The 19,215-nt window shown below is 42.6% G+C and overlaps 2 protein-coding genes across 3 annotated transcripts in view; both read left to right on the forward strand.

Annotated features, from left to right (window-relative positions):
• Positions 1-232: 232 nt before the first annotated feature.
• On the forward strand, positions 233-16,810 carry EPHX4 (epoxide hydrolase 4). The gene is made up of 7 exons (XM_039556176.1): positions 233-535; positions 3,325-3,410; positions 6,845-7,002; positions 9,025-9,153; positions 11,199-11,302; positions 12,246-12,394; positions 15,879-16,810. The coding sequence occupies exons 1-7, from the start codon at positions 293-295 to the stop codon at positions 16,111-16,113; spliced, it is 1,104 nt and encodes a 367-aa protein (XP_039412110.1). The 5' UTR covers positions 233-292; the 3' UTR covers positions 16,114-16,810.
• Positions 16,811-18,293: 1,483 nt separating this feature from the next.
• BTBD8 (BTB domain containing 8) overlaps positions 18,294-19,215 on the forward strand; it is a 42,927-nt gene continuing 42,005 nt past the window's right edge. Inside the window, exons 1-2 of one of the 2 annotated variants that reach the window (XM_039555829.1) lie at positions 18,294-18,578; positions 18,656-18,841. In XM_039555829.1, the coding sequence (XP_039411763.1) occupies positions 18,469-18,578; positions 18,656-18,841 (296 nt within the window). In that variant the 5' untranslated portion in view covers positions 18,294-18,468. The remainder of the gene's footprint in view (positions 18,579-18,655; positions 18,842-19,215) is intronic. The other variant, XM_039555828.1, reaches the window with a different exon arrangement.

Genomic DNA, 19,215 nt, shown 5'->3' on the forward strand with positions numbered 1-19,215 from the left:
ACGTCGTCTCCCTTTTTCACCGCCAAATATCTGGGGAGCACAGCCCCTCCTTGGCCGAGCCCTGCGCAAGCGGGCGCGACTCCGGCCGCAGCGCCACCGCCCCCGAGGCGCCGCCCGGGGCCCGGCGAGCCCGGGGCGGGCGGCCGGCGCTGTGCCCGGCGGCGGCGCGGGGCGAGGGCCGCGGGCGGGCGCGCCGCCGCCGCCGCTCCCGGTGCCTCCACTCGGGCGGCTCCTGGCGGCGGCGGCGCTCCGAGCCCCTCCCGGCCGGCGGGGACGGCGACGGCGGGGCCCGATGGCGAGACCAGGAGCTGCGTGCCCTCCGCCCGCCCGCCGGGTGATGGTGGCCGCCCGGGCGCTGCTCTTCTGGGCACTGGTTTACAGCTACTGCGGAGTGTGCGCCTGCATCGCCGGGCTGCGGCTGCTCTGGAGCATCGGCCGGCGGCCGGGCGAGACCTTCCGCTGGGTGGTGCGGGAGAACCCCCCCTCCTGCCTCAACGACCCCTCCCTGGGCACCCACTGCTACGTCCGCATCAAGGTGAGGGCGCGGGCGGGGAGAGCGGGCCCTGCTGGGCGCGCAGGCAGCCACCCCCGCGCTGTGCATGGCACCCCTGCCCGCCTGCCCTGCTGTGCGGGGTGCGCTGTGCATGGCACCCCTGCCCTGCTGTGCGGGGTGCGCTGTGCATGGCACCCCTGCCCGGCTGCCCTGCTGCGTGGGCTGCGCTGTGCATGGCACCCCTGCCTGCCCTGCTGTACGGGGTGCGCTGTGCAGAGCACCCCTGCCTGCCCAGCTGTGCTGTGCGTGGGCTGCGCTGTGCATGTCAGCCCTGCCTGTCCTGCCGTGCGTGCTCGCACAGCTGCGCGCATCCAGCGCCTGCCCGCACTGCCCGGGAAGCGGTGCCGTGCCCAGCCCGGCTGCGGGGCCTCAGGCCGGGAGGACGCGGCGCCCGGCCGGCCCGGGTGCGGAGCCCTGGGTGGGTGTTGAGGGGTTCGTCGGCCCCGGGTCTCCCGCAATCCACCGCTCCCTGTACCGCCTCTGCTCTCTCTGGTATTTACTGTTTGCCCAGTTGCACCCGGGAGCTCGTTTCGTGCATCACTGTTTGAGAGAAAACGTAGAGTAAGAAGCTAATTGCTGACCTCAGGTTGTTCAGTTTAAGCCACCAAACAATTTCTGTACTTATCTCAGGTCTCTACCTGTGATTTACTCCTTTACCAAATGCTCTAAATGAAGTTGGTATTAGCTAGGTTTCTTTTGCAGTTATAGGTGAGCAGAGAATGCACAGCAAGTTTTGTCAAGTGCTATTTTTCATAAAATAAGCACAAAGATATCTGTTCCCAGGGTTCTGTGCAGATGGTTTCATGCCAGGCAGTACTAATATAAATTACTGAGCCTCAGTTTGTCATGATTTGCTTGTTTTCTTTTGCTAACATCATTAGGAGGCATGTGTGGGCTTTTTCACTCATATGACATGTTCTTTTTTCCTGTAGCACGAAGCAGTACATGAACAGGCTGCTGGGGAAGTGAGAGGGGTATGACAGCAATAGAAGAGCATTTGGGGGCAAATCGAATCGCTGTCAATATCACAGTCGATCACTCATTTCAGGAAATAAGAAACTCTTGCTGTTGGATAACAGCAGGCTAATGGATTACTTTCCAAACACATACATCCTACAAATCCATTCAGATTTCAATAAAGCAAACAGTCAGTGTTAGAAAAGGTGGTAACATCCTATGTCTGTTCTGGGGGGTGGATAAAAGGGAACAGCAGCAACTGAAAAAGTCCAGGATGGGCTTAGTTTGGGCCATGTGATATTTAAACTGCTGCTGTACAAGTGACGATTGAATTTTCATGAGTAAAGGGGAGGTCCCAAGAGGACACTGACTGAAAGAAGCAACATGGAGGAGGGCTTACCCCCTACTCACCAAATGAGAAACTGTGGAAGGAGACTGAGAAAATTCTACATTTTAAAATATAAAAGCATCAAAGGCAGAGGGATCTGGAGAATTATACAGATGAGGTAATAGCCCCAAAATTTACTAGGAATTTACTTTTACCTCTAGGGACTTCAAGTTCGTTGGCATCCCAGAGGTGAAATACAGTGTGATTAGGGGCAAAACTGAGCAAAGTCCCTATTACATGCCGAGCAAGTATAAAAAAATCCAAATAGTTCTCTCTTCAGAGCCCTTTCAAGAATCAGAATGTAAGTTAATGGTTTTGTAGCTAGTTAGTGACTTACGAGTATCAAGATATCTCAGAGCATTTGAAACATCTTTGGCAAGAAAACCTTTTTTGTACGCTTTTGTGATCCTTGCCCTGGTATTAGCTCTTGATGTGCAGCAAAGGCATGGGTTTTTTCTTTCTTTTTTTGAAATAGCAGAGACAGTGCAGGCTTTGTAGGAGCTGTACAACCCTCCTTCCTGCAGTTTCTTTCACATGACTTCTAAACAGTATTTTTTGAGCTAAATCCCAACTTCTGTATCCACTTGTGCAGAATTCAGTAAAACGTCTAGGTCATAATCACAGTTTATTTAAATTCTACTGGATTTGACCTTGAGTCTGTGTAAGCTTGTGTACATCCATTCAATTCAATAGCATTTCAGTGTTCAGCTTCTGCAGTAAGTAACTTGTCTGCTTGTAATTCTCATAAGACCCATTTTCTTAAAAGATGAATCAGAAAAAGTGACTATTGACAAGGCAGAAAGAAGATTATAACATTGAAGCTTAATTTTCTGAAGTGAGTCTGAAACCTAGAACAGTAAAAACTACTTGCTTTCTAGTTACTTAATTTTGATTGCTTTTGGTTGTTAAGAATCCACATGGTCCTTTATCGTGCCAGAATGCAATGTGATGGTTTTAAATAGTTGCATAATCTTACCAGCTAACTGAAAGATTGAAAGTGCATTTAAAGTATACTGCCTTTTAAAATCTTTCTGTAAAGCACATGACTGGTGTCTGTGTGAAAGCAATGTTCTTGCTTTGACAATAACCTGCATTTCCCAGTGGCTGTGCCAGTGCTCTGTCAGAAGCGTTGGTGTGCTCAGGGCTGGACTGGCACACAGGCACACAGCCTGGCAAGTAGTAGAGATGCTCCTTCCTGGAAGAAGCTATGGTGTCCAGAGTGTGGGATACTCAGCATTGCCAGTGTGTAGCAGATACCTGATCTCAGAAGTGCAGAAGGCTTCAGCTTCAAAACTGATAATCTGATATTTTTAGGTGCAATATATTGTTTCTTAAAATACGGTCTGAAACCATCATCACTTTCAAATCCCGAAATAGCAGTTCTATGGAGCAATAAAAACACACTCCTTTTTCTCTTTTTTTTAAGGATTCAGGGTTACGATTCCACTATGTGGCTGCTGGAGAAAGGGGCAAACCACTCATGCTGCTGCTTCATGGCTTTCCAGAATTCTGGTAAAACTCCCTTCACGATTTTCTATTATAAAAGAGGCTGCATATGATACCCCAGGGTGAACATCTCTGCTTAAATATCCCGTGTGATTCCTTATATGTATTTATGAGCACTAACTAATGGCATGAAGTTTTAGTAGGCAATGAACCACTGAAATGTTTTTTTCAGCTGCAGCATCCACAAAAAAATTCCTTCAGACTAATACAAACCAACCATCTTTTTTGTACTGCCAATCCATTTTCCTTAGGTATGTATCCTTTCCTGCAAACTTTGTGAAGGAACTGCTAGTTTTGAACAAATTTTCTGTGTGGATAGTAACTTGTACTATATGGCTAAACTTATGAATTATAGCAGAGGGTGTTAAACTAAGGATCCATTATATGTTAAGTGTAATATGGATTGCTCCATTTATTAAAAATACTATACATTAATTTTTAACTGGGGGAGGGAAAGAACTGTGAGTTCTATAGGCTATTGTGCAGCCTAATTTCAGAATGCTACTCTGGGAAAAAGCTTCTATTATTAGTTCATCACGAGATGAATGATGAATCAAACCCAATCCTAAATGTTTGTTTATAACAATGAAAAGCAGTCATGTGTCCAATGATTTAATTAAATTGCTCAGGCTGTCATTGTCAGGTTTAACTAGTGAAGCGTGGCTTACAGAACCTGCATGGAAAAAACAGTAAGGGAATATGGGAAGTACAAATGCCAGGAATTCAGCAAGGTAAATGATCCTTTTCCTTTCCAAACTCAGCTAAGGGGCTAGAGGCCACTGTTGGAACTGTGATCTTTCAATCTGTACTCAGGTCATACCATGCTGAACTCATCCAGGTAGAAAAGAGGTCAGTTCTCTTCCCCTAGCAATTTCCCCTAGGTACTAACACCCTTCAGGGTGAAGGGGCAGAATCACATTTATGTTAAGTTAAATTTATGTTTAAGTTAAAGAAGTACATTGTTCTAATAATAAATTACTATCTAAAATTATTAAAGCTGTAAATTTTGATTGAAAGGACAGATGGGGCAGTGCATATTCTATTCAAACATTATGCATATCTTGCATAAAGCATATTCTAACACAGTCAGGCAGTGAGACTACAGCTGATTTCCCCTACAGGGGGAAGAGTATTGGCGAAATTAGCATTTCATATACATATTCTACTGAAATCAGGTATATTATTTTTAAAAAGGAGAAAGTCATTCTTACAGTTTAGAATATCGAGTCATGCTACAAGTGACAGCTAATATATTGTAAAGTCTGACCATTCAAAAGGGTGAATAAAAAACCTGTTACATAGGTCACTGGGACCACCAATAGCATCGTTTTTCTATCGCTGTTTTTAAAAATAATACTACATGCTAATAGTCTGTAAACCAGTCACATGACCGATTCTCATGTTGGGTTGTTCATTCAATCAGTGAAGACTTTTTCATTCAGGAATAGTGATTGTTCTGAGAGCACAAGGTAAAATAACCACAATTTAAGAGAGATGTAAAGCAGCATCAAATCTGTATTGTTTGTCTAGGAAAATAAAAAGGATATGATCCACAATTCCAGTTCTTAATTTTAGCAAATCCTCTGCTTTCAAATGTCTCAAGGTTATAAATGGGACAAATACAACCAGACAATAGACCACTAAGAGTGATAAAGAATGTCTGAAGATGAAAGATCACTAAAGAATATCATGCACCAGAGCCAATAAGTGTTTTAGATGCATAAGAACTTGAAAACCAATATATTGTGGAAGGTCAATAATAAAATACTTTAAATTGGACATGTGTTGAGGCAGCTGAGTACTTATAAGTTGTGTGTGAGCGGCTACATTTTATACAACTTGCCTTTTAGAAAGAATGTGATCAGAAAGTCTCAAAATAGATTCAACCTTATGAACATGGAGGCATTAATAACATTTCCAAATTCTGCTTGCAAAGCAGTTGCCCAATAGTTACATATCATATGGGGTAAAAGGGTTTCTTTGAATATAAAACCTACCCATTTGATAGGTCAGACATTTGGAGACTGATGGGCTGTTGTGAAAACAGAGGATGAGAATAGCTTGTAGACATTTTCTGAAAACAAAAATAGTTGATTTATTTATTTATGGGCCTGGTTCTTTCTTCTTACTGAAGTATATAGAATAGCTGCAACAGTTACCATGGCAAATTCAGCTTCCAAGTCATTATATAATGCCTTTAAAAAATTCATTCCTGGGGATCGCAGCTAAACCTTGTCTGAGCATTATATGGCACTGAAATGAAAATGTTCTGACTGTTTCGTTCATATGAATACAGATTCGTATGACTGAGTGTTCCTGTAACATTATTTAAGTTCAAAGTCCCTAACAGGCTGGAGACAAAGGTAAAGTGGAAGAGCCCATAGTCTGATATAGACACTGTTTGGATTAAGGTAGAATTCTGTGCATCACTCTTACAACCACCAATGATCCAAATGTTATATATCCTTTCTGTGAAACTGTTGAAACAAGCAGAAGTAAAAGCTAGATCCTAGCACAGAGGGATCATGTTTTTCATGTATCTTTCTATTACAATGTAAGATAAGGCCGTGTCTGTCTTGGTACTGGCTATTCTGAAATAGATTTGGTTTCAATAACAGCTGAAGGGCAGGTAGTTCTTGCAGGGTAAGACCCACCATTTTATTTTTATTTTTGCTTCATAACACACATCTAGTCACTGCATACTGTTACAGAGTGAGGAATAGCCCAGGCCTTTGCCCGAGTTCTTGATTTTGTATGTCTTTTGATGTATGTAATGTTATGACTCTTTTCCATAGAAACACAAGGAAGAAATACTTTGTCTGGTAGCCACACATTGAGAGAGCTTGCTCAGCAACAGTTCTGGTACAGAGACACAGATGAAAGTGTACCCAGGATAAATCCTATAAACTTCACCAAGATCATTTGTTATTAGCTGAATTTCTTTCTTTGGTTTATTTAGTGTATGAATTATCTGACGTTCTTTTTCTGAATAGAGTAAAAAAATGAACCACGCTTTAGGGCATGTGTCCCTGCTCCATCAAAACATGGCTGTGAGGGAGAAGAGAAAGCTTTTCAGACCTTACTTTTTGATACGACTATGGCTCCAAGGATGAAACAGAATAATCCTCCCAGTGGTTTGGTTTATGTCTGCTTCCTTTGCAGCAAAGGGACTGTGCCAGACTCCAGGAATTGAAAAACCCTGGCTCTGGCCATGCCCCACTTCTGGCAGCTGCACTTTGTTATTGGGGAATTCAAGAAGGGAGCACAAAACTACTGCAGCCACAAAGGGTCATCAGCACAGCACAGAAAGGAAAAATAATCTAATTGCAAACAAAGCCATGCTAGTTTACCCTCAAATATTTGGGTGCAAAAGCATTGAGTACATTTTTGGTATCATACTGCTTGACCTTGTAACTTCAACTTTTTTTCCCCTTTGTTAGGTATTCTTGGCGCCATCAATTGCGGGAATTTAAAAGTGAATATCGAGTGGTGGCCCTGGATTTGAGAGGTTATGGAGAAACAGATGCTCCTCCTCACAAAGAAAATTACAAGTTAGATTGCCTGATAGCAGACATAAAGGATATTTTGGAATCTCTAGGTGCGTTAGTAGAAGAAAAACCTACTTGACTCATAAATGACTTGATCTTCTAGGAAAAAAACCCCATAAATATCTAGCATTGGGTTTTTTAAAAATATATACGCATTACAGAGGTGTATAGCTATAAATCTAAGGACACTAATATTTGTGGACTATTATAAATGAAAAAGGGTTGTTTTCTAATTACAATTTGTATGTCAGTATAAGCAATATGTAAAGATGATTTTTCTGTCATGAGTTTTTTAAAAAAATCGTATGTGCTGTAAAATCCAGCAGTACAAGTGTATGGTCTTTTTACCTAAGAAGTCTTTCTTCCCAACCACTTGTACTTAGTGCATAATATTCTGAGTTAGAGTCTTAAAGCACTTGCAGATGAAAGAATTTATATCAGATGACATTCTTCTTGCACAAAGAAGACATAATAAATATTGTGGGCTATACAGAGATGATGAGAGTACATCTGCTGTATTTAAAAAAAAAAAAGCCCTCCGAAAATACTACTGCACAATAGTCAGTTCTCAAGAGCCAAATCACTCTGTCTTACACAACAGTGAGAGCAGAAGGGAGAATGAGGGACATGCTGATCTCTGTGGCAAATACAGTGTAAAGGTCTAGAGCTGAAGTGCAAAATTCACCCCTCCAGTTCAGTTTGAAGTGTCCCTGTTTGGGTGATAAATTGTAACCCCTGGTGAAGGATATTTCCCTTCCACACCAAGAGCAACGCAAGGGATTAGATTGTCATTCTCTGAATCATTTTAATTCCCTGGATACTCTAGCAATTGTAAAACAACTTACTTCATTTCATATGAAGAAATAATAAAGCAGTGATTCACGTTCTGAGATCTGAATTTAGGATTTGCTTTACTTGTGGTGTTTAAGTATTGGCAAAAGATTGGGCAGGCAGTCCTCACACAGTGTTGACACTTTCCAGCCTTTGCTGGTTGTGTTAATCTCCATGGTAATGCCATGGTTATGCTTGAGAAGTGCTCTCAGCATAATTCAATTTCAGAGGGATTTAAAATTTTTTGGAAAAAGCACTTCAGAGGCTTGTTATCTTTGTTTGTCCTAATCCCAAGTTAAATTCTTTTGGAGGACTCAATTATATCAAAAGTGCTCCAAAAGATTTCTATCCAAGAGGGTTTATAAGGTTCTTTGACAACTGTGTCCAAACTCATGTCAGAATTCTAAACATCTTGGCTTTTATATGTTTCATTTGTAGTCTGTGTGCTCAACATTCCAATCCTCGATGAGGAGGGTGATGATATGACACTATAGTATGTTTTCCAGCAGTGGTTAAAGAAGGAATAGTAAAGATTTCAAAACATTTGGTCACTATCCTGCCCATGCCCCTTCTATTCCTGCTAAAATAATACCATTTTTATTGATGAAAGAATAAGTATGTGAATGTCCAGAGCTTAAAAAATTGCCAACAACACAGCTTATGGAGAAAAGCTACGGGCCTCCTAAGTATATAAATGGGAGTGTATATACATGCTATATATATATCGCTATTAAGTGTAATGCCCACTTTTTGCATCATGATGGCGTTGAGTGCTTAACCTCTGATATTCAGAGAAATTCATTAAGATTAATTTTGTTCTGGAGGTGCTCAGGAGATTGCTCAGTCTTTTTGTCTGCAGTTTCAAACTCTAAACTCCCTAAACATGGTAAGTGTACATGTGTTATAATGACTGCACATTGAAGTGTCTATCTGACCCTGCATTGGCCAAGATGTCCAGGGTGGTCGTCTGGATACTGAGTGACTTTAAGTTGACATGGAGGTAGTATAGGTAAAGTTTAATGAAGTCCAATTAAATAATTTTAAGTATTTGTAAATTTTTAAACTATAACAGTGCCCTATTTTTTCTGACCATTAGTAACGGAAGCAGTGCAGTATTAAAGTTACCTTAATAAATGTCCTGAACCAGCTATTTAGCCCAATAATGATTTTATTATATGTGATGATTTCTATGGATACTAATGCCTTTGAAATAAAAGCATGTATCTGTGTTTATGTGGTAGGATATAACAAGTGTGTGTTGATTGGCCATGACTGGGGAGGAATGATCGCTTGGTTAGTGGCCATATGTTACCCTGAAATGGTGACTAAGCTGATTGTGGTTAATTTCCCTCATCCTTCTGTATTTACAGGTAAGTTTTACAGTAGCCTTTGTTAACCCAAAGTATCTGCATTTTGGTTATGATGGTGTTTACTTTGAGAACCAACAGCCTGCCCCTTTAGATGCTCAGTAGATGAGCTGCCAGTACTCTACGGCTCTCACTGTCTGGACTGTATTTTACGAAGCAGTAGGATATCGAGTATTTGACTTCTGGAAATAGATTTATTGTAGGAAGTGGGAATGCTTGCAAGAAAAGTTACCAATGTTTTTTTAATCCTTGAGGGTCCACAAACAATTTTCATACATATGAATCTGTTTTGTTTCACTTTATCAGGATAAAATTCCTGGAGAGGGGTGTATATTGTATTACACTTTGGTAAAGGCTGCACTGCATTATTAAATCTTCATAAACCTGCCTTTGTATAAATATTAATCAGACATTAGAATTAAATCCTGATTGAGGTGACAAGTGACAGTTTATGATCTGGTACAATATTCATTGGAAGAAGACAGTCTTTCCAGACTACTTACTAGATGCTCAGGAATGTACTAGTACTGTGCTGAAACAAGAAATTGTTTCACAGTTTATTGTGTGATAGAGTTGAGTTTGTCTACAACTCAGAATTACAAAACATTTCATAGGAATTATATCAACATTCAGTAATGAAAATGAAAGTACTATGTCACTACTTTTAATTTTTTCAGTTGCTGGCTTTACCCTATCTCCATTTAAAAAGTTACCCCATTTCCCCAGAAATAGCTAAGAATATTCGGTGCAGCTTTAATTTTTATTTCAATTGAATGTAAATCTGACCTTACACCACCATGGGATCAGAACCATCCACATTTGTTGTTCTCACAGTGTTCTTGGGCGCTTTTCTAAGATACTAAAGAACATCTGCCAAGTAGTTAATCCACACTTACCCTTGGAGAGGTGTGTTCGCCACACAAGCAAGCAGGAGTTTTCACTGAGAGCAGGAGCAAGGCTGTAGAGAAGACAATTGTATTTTATTATAGTATTTGTTTGTATATTTGTTGAACTAAAAAATCTGTTCTGTAGCTTGATAAATTCTCCCTACATCAAATTTATTCTACTGTGGATTGAAAGAAAATACAGAGTTTATAAATAGTACAGAAAACTAATGTGATCAGTGCTGACAATGGTCCATCAGGAAAAATATAATGGGTAATGCAATTTAAGAATGTATAAGATAGGAAAGTTTAGAAGATAGCTAACACTTCAATTTATATTAGCTTAAAACTCATTTTTATTCACTGTCAGAATTAATATTTCAGAGATACGTCCTGTGTTGGGAATGCAGTTTTACATTCCTGAATTTGCACCTGTAAAGGATAATTTCTAGAATTCCTAGCACCTGCACACATTGTGTGCTTGCTTTGAGGGAGTTAGGTATTTGAATGTCCATGTTGGCTCTTGAAACTCATTGGAGACACAGATCTACAATTTTAAAAAAAGAGTCAGTGCAAATTTGTTATAGATATAATTTTCTTTTGCTATATATGCTCCTATGTCTTTAAAGATGACTGTAAAAATCTTTTAAAAATGACTCTATATAACCTTGATTACAGTTCTTGAAATTGCCAAGAAGGTGCTGTTAGAAAAATTCTATACTTCTATGAACAGGAGTGATGCAGTCTTTAGAATGTCAGTGGATCATCATCTACAGATTTATGTGCATCACATCATTGATGAGAGAAATACCTATTTATGCCTTTTACTCCATATCTGGGAAAAAATGCTTTGGACTAGCTACACAAATAGTTCTCTAGGTGAAAACCTACCATGCAATTAAACTCTCCAGTGTTGCTGTCCTCACCTAATCTCTGGCAAACTTTTGTTTTACTGGCTGTTCGTACTAACATTTGTAAAAGAAGTATGTTCTAATGGCGACATCATATATTTACTCCTGAAACAATAATCATCTTTTGTCACACAGCATACTTTAATGTAATATTTTTAAAACATTCCTTTAAGTTTAAAAAATAGTAATATTAATAGTGATTTTGTTTGAGCCATCAGTTTTCATTTTTAATTCATGGACATTTTTGTTTCAGAATACATTCTACGACATCCATCACAATTGATTAAATCTGGTTACTACTTCTTTTTCCAAATGCCATGGTTTCCTGAATTCATGTTTACACTAAATGATTTCAAGGTGAGCAAAATGAATGCTCTTGTTTATATATGTAACTGTGAGTAATGGAAGAATTGCCACCTACATTGATCCCTTCTGATGTAGTTACAATTACTGAAAAAAATACAGAGCTTCCTGATTTTTCTTCTTAAGCTTTATATAAAGCAGGATACAAGTACTTAAGAGTCTCTGAGATTAACTCTTACTTCTGCATTTCTGGGAGGTGCTGAGGGACAGACTTTTAACCTCCAGCACTGCAGTGCATCATTCCACCTAGAGAGTCAGCTGGTTTTACTTGTGCCCATATCAGTGGGACATCATTGGTGCCTGGGGAATCCCTGCTGCCTTGTCTGAAGCTCCTGTGTGCAGTGGGACATCCTCTTATCTCTCAGCGTCTGCCACAGGGCAGGCAGTGTGGGAGTCTGGGCATCACATTCAGCCAGGTGGTTAATTCTGCCTGAGAAGCCGAGGCCAATACCTTGTATAACCTTAAATATAATTACAAGCCGATAGAAGAGGACAAAGCAGCTGCAGGATACACCCTCCTACACACCAACAGCCCCCATGCACAGCTCCCGGTGCTGCACACACAGGGCACGGCCAGCTGGGAGGTCATGAATCATCCTCCCTCCTGCCCTGTCACCTGCTGGGGTCCATCCCAAAAAAAAAAGTATGTGCCTGCACTTGCCTTGCCTGTCACAGGTGGCAGGTGAGGATGCAGTAACTTGGTAATACTGGTATTTCTCTATACTTGATAATTCTGAAATAAGTTATACTCAAGATGTTTACCTTGTGCTTTACACGTAGCTCTCTAAAAACCCATTTGAACCATTCATTATACTTTGAACATAAATAGATTTATAAATATGCATAAACTGATTTTAGAAAGATGTGTCCTGTTGAAGGAGAGAAATCACATTTTCTAGCTATCTGACATAATAGCTTTTTCTTCTTGCTTTTATAGGTTCTGAAAAGTTTATTTACCAGCCAGGCCACTGGAATTGGAAGGAAAGGCTGCAGATTAACTGCAGAAGATATTGAAGCTTATCTCTATGTCTTTTCACAACCTGGAGCATTAACAGGACCCATTAACCATTACAGAACTATTTTCAGGTCAGTATAATATTCCCAAACGAAGGAAAATACTCTAGAGAGTCCCCTGGAGCTCAAAAGTGTTACTGCGGCTCCTCTCCTGCCGCTGAAACAGAGAGGGAAAACCCCAGGTGTGTCCTGAAGCCAGGAATGGGCTTCACTAGGTCGGCCACAGGCCCGGTACAGCAGTGAGAGGCCAGGTGTGTTCTGTGAGGTGTCCACACAAAATGGCAGAACAAGCAGAGTGCACATAAGGAAAATCTTTGTTTCAAAATCTAGTAAAGCAAAGACCCTTCCTCATGCACAGCCCCTGTGGCAATCCCAAAAATCCACCTCTAAATAATACTTTAAAAATTAACATCAATTAATTGTTTGCATTACAATTCATACCAAGTTATGATAATATCTATCAAGAGCTTATTGTTACATAATACTATTAGATGACCTGGCATCCAAGTATGTTACCCTCACTTGTAACTTTACAAAACCGTATCTGACGCAATTTTATTGTGTTTCAGCTATTCATGTTTTTCAGAAAGGTGGGAGAGGTTTTTTTATAACTAATACTAACACTAACCTAACTTGGTTTGGGTTTGGGGTTTTTTTGTTCCTTTATTGGTCTTAGCAGACTCACTTCATAGAATAAAACAGAGATAGCATCATAATAGGAAATATTTTTGCAAGATGAATATTTATTTTCTCAAACAGTTTTCTAATGGTTTTAACCTTCCTGAAAGGAGTTGGCTTGGCCTTAGAGACTGACACCCATTTTTAATCTACCAAAAACAGGGCCAGAAGGTCTTAACTCTGCATGTATTCTACTTATAGCACTAACTTGAAGGACTGTATCAAGAAGAGTGGCATTGAACTTGTTTTTCCTTTACTGTCTCCAGTCTTCAGCAGTGATAAATGTCCTGCATGCTTCTCTAACACAAGACCAGCTTCCCAATATCCTTTAAAATGACAATTCCCTTCTTTCCCTAAACTCAGGCAGTAGATATTTGAAGTCTATTACCTTTCCATTTTCCATGGTCCAAATTTACTGCCACTTCTATTGTTCTTTCTGTGCCATCCATGCTGTCACTATCAAGAGAGCAATCAGCAGGGAAAATACTGTGAGGAAAGCAGGGATCTGAGCTAGGATCTGATCTGTCTTGTACAAGCTGAGACAGAACTGGAAGAAGAAAGCAGAAAGCTAACCCCAAGCATGGCTGACAATGGGGAATAAATGAGATGGCTGTGCTGGTAACAGTACAGTGATTTAAAGCTATGCAGAGAGCAGTCAATGACATCAGCTGGGATGTCCAAGGGTGCCGGGGCTGCGTGGCTGCCCAGCGGCTCCCTGGCGCTGCAGCTGCTCGGGGCAGGGCTAATGAGGTGCTGCAGAGGCGTGAGCGCCCCGAGCCCTGCTCGTTCCATTGGCCACAGCACCTCGCATCACTGCGTGTGCACATTAGCCAGATGCTCCTCTGACAGCAGCAGTGATGTGTCTGCGATAGCTGAATTGCTCTGGGAGTGACATGAGACAAATGAAAGAGTTGTGAATGTTTAAACTATTGTGTCAGGCCTTTTCAGACTCAAAAAGAAAGCGTAGTATCAGTTATAAGTCAGAAAGTATCTTCACAGCTGTTAATTCCTCTGTGTGTTTTGTGTGTTTGTTTGTGCCTTGTTTGCTTTATTCTTCTAATGAAAGTACACCTGTACTGAATTCAGAGAACCTTGTTTATGTGCTATCAGCCCCAATGCAGCAGGCTTTGGGCTGGAAAGAAAAGATCAGTCATTCAATTCTTGCCACCAGTTCTGATGGTCACACCTTATGGGATGGGAATTGTGAAATGTGAAAACTGGATTGCAATTTTTCCTTTCTCTCATCTAAGTCATTAAGCAGCACTTGGATGCTAATGACTTGTATTCACCATAACTCCCAGTGAGCTGATACTGGTGACCTACATGTTAAAGGTTTCCAACGCATTACTATCCATTTGGAGTTTCATTCTTCAGAGCCTGATTTTTCTGGAATGTTATTTCCAAAGAGATGACTGAAATAACCTACTTCCATCCATCACCAACACATCTTTTCCTACATAGCACATTGGTCATTCCCATCACTATACATTAAATACAAACACTTTGAGAAAAAATCCATAAAGTTTTTCTATCATGCTGGGTTAGGAAAGATAGGTAAGAAGCTGGAACTTGAATTTCTTCTGATACGCTATTTGTTTAGAAATGGGATCAGTTCTCTTATAACAGTTCAGAAGTACTTCGCTGTTTACAGAGAAGCTGTATAACAATGCTGTATGAATGTCTGAGTGTTTTTCAAAAACTTCAATAATGGAACTTCCCTTTCTAAATGTGAAATCTGTGCATTAATCATTATTAAAGGTGATTTCTAGAAATTTCAGGCATGATATCATTTCCTCTATTCCAGACTGAACAGAAATAAAGTGTAGTTCACAGGCAATGAAAAGTGACCAAAAAAGCCTGTAAAAAGCCTGATAGAGTTTACTTAAGTGAGGCTACAAATCTTGCAAGGCACAAAACAGTAAACTCTACAGTAGTGAAAACACACACATGTTAATAGTGAGAGATCCAAGATACTGGATTAAAAGATAAAGAGATTAGTCTAAATGCACTGAATCAGATCACCAGATTATCAGTTTTTTAAATTGGTACTACGAGTAAGATGTGGTTCAGTGGGTGACGTCAGGTTGTTTGCAAAATGAGATTTAAATCCACTGGTAAAAAAGGCCATTTCAAGAATTTTTGTAATTCCTCAATCAAAATGAAATTATTATCTAAAGTGATCTTTTATTAACATTTATTGACTTCTCATGTAAGTAGAGAGGCAGAATGTCTTCAGTCTCGATTTCTTTGTCTTATTTTAAACTAAGACGTCATCTGCTTTGTCTTCCCTTTTTACAGAGCAGAGTCTCTTAACTAACTGCTAAGTTTAAAACTAGTACTTACATATATCATAAGAGTTTATTCAGGAAATCTTTTTTATACATTACTGGTTTAAAACAATCCTGTTTTTGCATTAATATAATAAAGATTTGTATCTGATCAGATGGAATCTGTTTTGAATTGTCATAGCTAGTCTGTCACTGTATGTGGCTAAAAGTAAGGAATTCAAGCTTAGATAAATATTTTAGCATCTGTGGAATGTGCTGGAATAAATTCTGATGGGTTAATGCTGAAAAGTCTTTCATTCTAGATCCTTATATCTTTCATAATGTCTGTAGTATGAGGTAATATTTATAAAATACTCAATTTTAAATAATTGTATTAAGAAAAAATAATTAATTTTTACTGAAAGTTTAAGTAGGTCATTTTGGTAGAACTTGGAGTCACAGTGGTTTTTTGGTATTGTAGAAGATACTGTGGAACCTAGAAAGTTTACAATGAGATTCACTGCATTGATTTCAAAAGCTGTGTTGACTGAAATGTCTTGGTGATTTTTTTATTAAAATAAGACCTAACTAAGTGTGTTTTATTTTCAAAGCTGCCTACCTCTGCAGCACCATGAAGTCATCATGCCAACCCTGCTGTTATGGGGAGAAAGAGATGCATTTATGGAAGTTGAGATGGCAGAAATTACAAGGATTTATGTTAAAAATCATTTCAGATTAACTATTTTGTCAGAAGCCAGTCATTGGCTCCAGCAGGATCAACCTGATATAGTGAACAAGTTGATATGGACCTTTCTTAAGGAAGAGATAAAAAGAAAAAGAGAATGACTGTTTGTACATGTTTTAAGGGGTCTAAATAAAAGCTCTTCAGATTTAAAACCTAATTGTTATCAGGGCCATATTTCCAGCCTGCCTTCTATTTTGAGCTCTGTTAGAGAAAAGTGTTTTCATTGTACTGTACATTTGGACACTAATCGTACTAAAAGAAGTGAGTATGAGAATATATGATACCAACATTGGTTTTACCTGTATACTTGTATTTTGCACATAAAAACACCTGCCTTAAAATACATATGTATTTGTACAGAAAGAAAATCATAGACAGTTGCTTGGTTTTGTTTTCTCCCTTGCTTTACAGTTTTAATGTGTGGTGCCTTTTACAAATTTGTAATGAAAAAATAGAGTGGTGCCATGCTAAAGAAAGTCACAAGTTTTCATTCTAGATTTGCCTGAATTTTTTTAATGTATTTTACCATTAAACAGTAATTAACTCTTTTTATCTATATTTTAGCATACTGAATGATTGAAAATTTTCTGGGTACGTTTCTAGTCTTCAAGTGAATAATGATCCGTATCTTGTTGTATTGTTGAATGCAGCTGCTATGTGCAATGTGTTTTTCTTTCTTGACTAAAAAATGGGAAACCTGTACACTCCACATGTCTGAACAAGAACAATGGAAAATTAAGATATAACGTATCAAATCCACCTCTGTCTAATAAAATGCAACTTACACGACTCCCTTTACTTCATCTCACTTCCTATGGAGAGATTTCTTGCTGAAGCTAAGAACTGGGTTTGAATAGCTGAAGTGTCTGGTCCGGTATTCATCCTGGACACTCATGCTATGATTGTTGTAGTTTCTAGAAAATAATGCCTCATTGCTGGCATTATCCTTTCTATGTCAGCAGCTACTGTTCTTGTCTCCAAGAACTGCTGCCAAGTTCCTGTGTTTATTGGAGGAAGAGACAGTGTTTATAGACACAAAGGGTAGAATTAACTTGCGTGTGATGGCAGAAAACTGTGTGCTAACTACAAAGGGAAAAGAAGCAAAAATACGAGACCACAGAATAGGTGAATCACCTGTCTGTCAGGTTTCCAAAGCCTCCGTGTCCACCTGCAAGATAAGCACAGTGCCCTGGAATCAAAGATGAACAAGAACCCATTGGGGGAGGCATCAGGGCCAGGTAAGCCTGAACCAACTGTCCGCACCAGAGCAGGACAGAGCTGAAAGATACTGGGAGTCCCAACACATCCCACACTGCCGTGTGTGTCGTCTCTTTTGAGCCACTGTGTCCCACACAGGTACTTGGTGCAGTCCCTGCTCAGTGTAACCCTCGCAGGGAAGGACCAAGCGGTGCTGTCTGCCCAGGGTTAGCTCGTGGCTGGAGACCTGCTCTCGTCCCCTTCTCCAAATCCCAAAAGAGTCTCCTCAGGATCATTACAACGGTGTTGCACTTGCCTCTTTCCATCCACCACTGGGACCTGCCTTTCAAGCATCTTTCCCTGAATACTTTCAGTACTTTATCAGCTAAAATGGTTATGTGCTTCTCTTACTTACACTATGAAGCTGGAAATGCTCTCCCTTGTCTCAGAAGGTGGCATAGAGAGACTCCTATCACCTGTGTAGCGGTTTTGCTTTGGCTCGACAGCCAGTGCTGGGGAGCACGGATTTTTCTGCAGAGCACTGGCGGCTGGAAGCTGTGGCCCGCCCTCCTTCCTTCCCTGCGGCCCCTGCGGAAGGAGCGCCCGTCGAAGCCCGGGCCCCACACACGAGGGCGCTGCGCTCCGCGGGGCGCGGCGGGAACGGCCCTCGGCGGGAGCGGCCCTCGGCAGGAACGGCCCGCGGCGGGAACGGCCCTCGGCGGGAGCGGCCCGCGGCGGGAACGGCCCTCGGCAGGAACGGCCCGCGGCGGGAATGGCCCTCGGCGGGAGCGGCCCGCGGCGGGAACGGCCCTCGGCGGGAGCGGCCCGCGGCGGGAACGGCCCTCGGCGGGAGCGGCCCCGCGGCGGGGCCCGCGCGGGGCGGGGCGGGGCGGCGGCCGGCAGGGGGCGCCGTCCCGGCGGCACCCGCGCTCGGCCGGCGGAGCCCCCCGATCAAGGAGGCCCCGCCCCCACGGGAGCCCCACCCTCCCCTCGGGTTCCCTGCCGGGGGCGGGGCCAGCCCAGCGCCGCCGGCCCTCATTGGCGGAAGCCCCTGCTGGCCCCGCCCCGCGAGCGGCGCGGGGAAGGCGCCGCATCCCGCCCGGCGCGGGTCAGCGCCGGGGGTCGTTTGCTGCCGGCGCCGCGAGCGCTGTCCCGGTGCTCTCCGTGAGTAGGGCGGCCCGCCGCGAGGGCACCGACTGCCACTCCCGCCCCGCGTGTCTGTCGCCGTGCCGGGCGCAGGGCGGAGTAGCGGCCGGCACATGGCGCGCTGCGGCGGCGGCGCAGCGCCGAAGGGCCCCGGCCCGGCGGCGGCGGAGCGGCAGCGGCTGAAGGAGGCGCTGGCCGAGCAACTCCGGCAGGACCTCGACAGGTGGGCGCGGGGCGGCGGCCGAGGCGGGGGCGGCCCCGGGCGGGGCGGGGACACGCGGTAACGATGCCGTCCTGCAGGCTGCTGACGGAGGGGACCCACTCCGACTTCACCTTCCGAGTAGGCGACGCGGCGCTGCGGGTGCACCGGGCCGTGCTGCTGGCGCGGGCGCCTCTGATCTGCGAAGGTCTGGCGGGGGGGCAGCTGCCCCCGGGGGAGCTGCGGCTGGACGGCATGGGACCCGCGGAGTTCCGGGGCTTCCTGCGGTGAGTGCGCTGCCGCGGCAGGATTGATGGGCTGGCCCCGGCACCACCTCTCTTGTGTCCTGCTTCTTCTTTTTTCCCAGTGCCAGCACCTGTTTTAAAGCTTTTCCCGTTCAAGGCAGTATCCTCACAGCCTTCCTGCAGAGTTTGCAGAGGACTTTTCTGTAACTTCTTTATTTTCCTTTGCCTTTGTCCTTCTGCTTGATAGCGCATGGCTGTACTCTCCACCTTAGCGTGCTTTTTTATGGTGTGTAAAGGACTTGTAATAGGAAAAGAGAAGAGCTCTGCCTTCTAACACCCTTTTAGCCAGATTCCCAAATGAAAACAGCAAATAAAACCCACTCTCAGCTCATATTTTAAAAAGTTAAGGATATAGG

Source organism: Corvus cornix, chromosome 8 (genome assembly GCF_000738735.6).
Source record: "Corvus cornix cornix isolate S_Up_H32 chromosome 8, ASM73873v5, whole genome shotgun sequence".
NCBI lineage: Eukaryota > Metazoa > Chordata > Aves > Passeriformes > Corvidae > Corvus > Corvus cornix.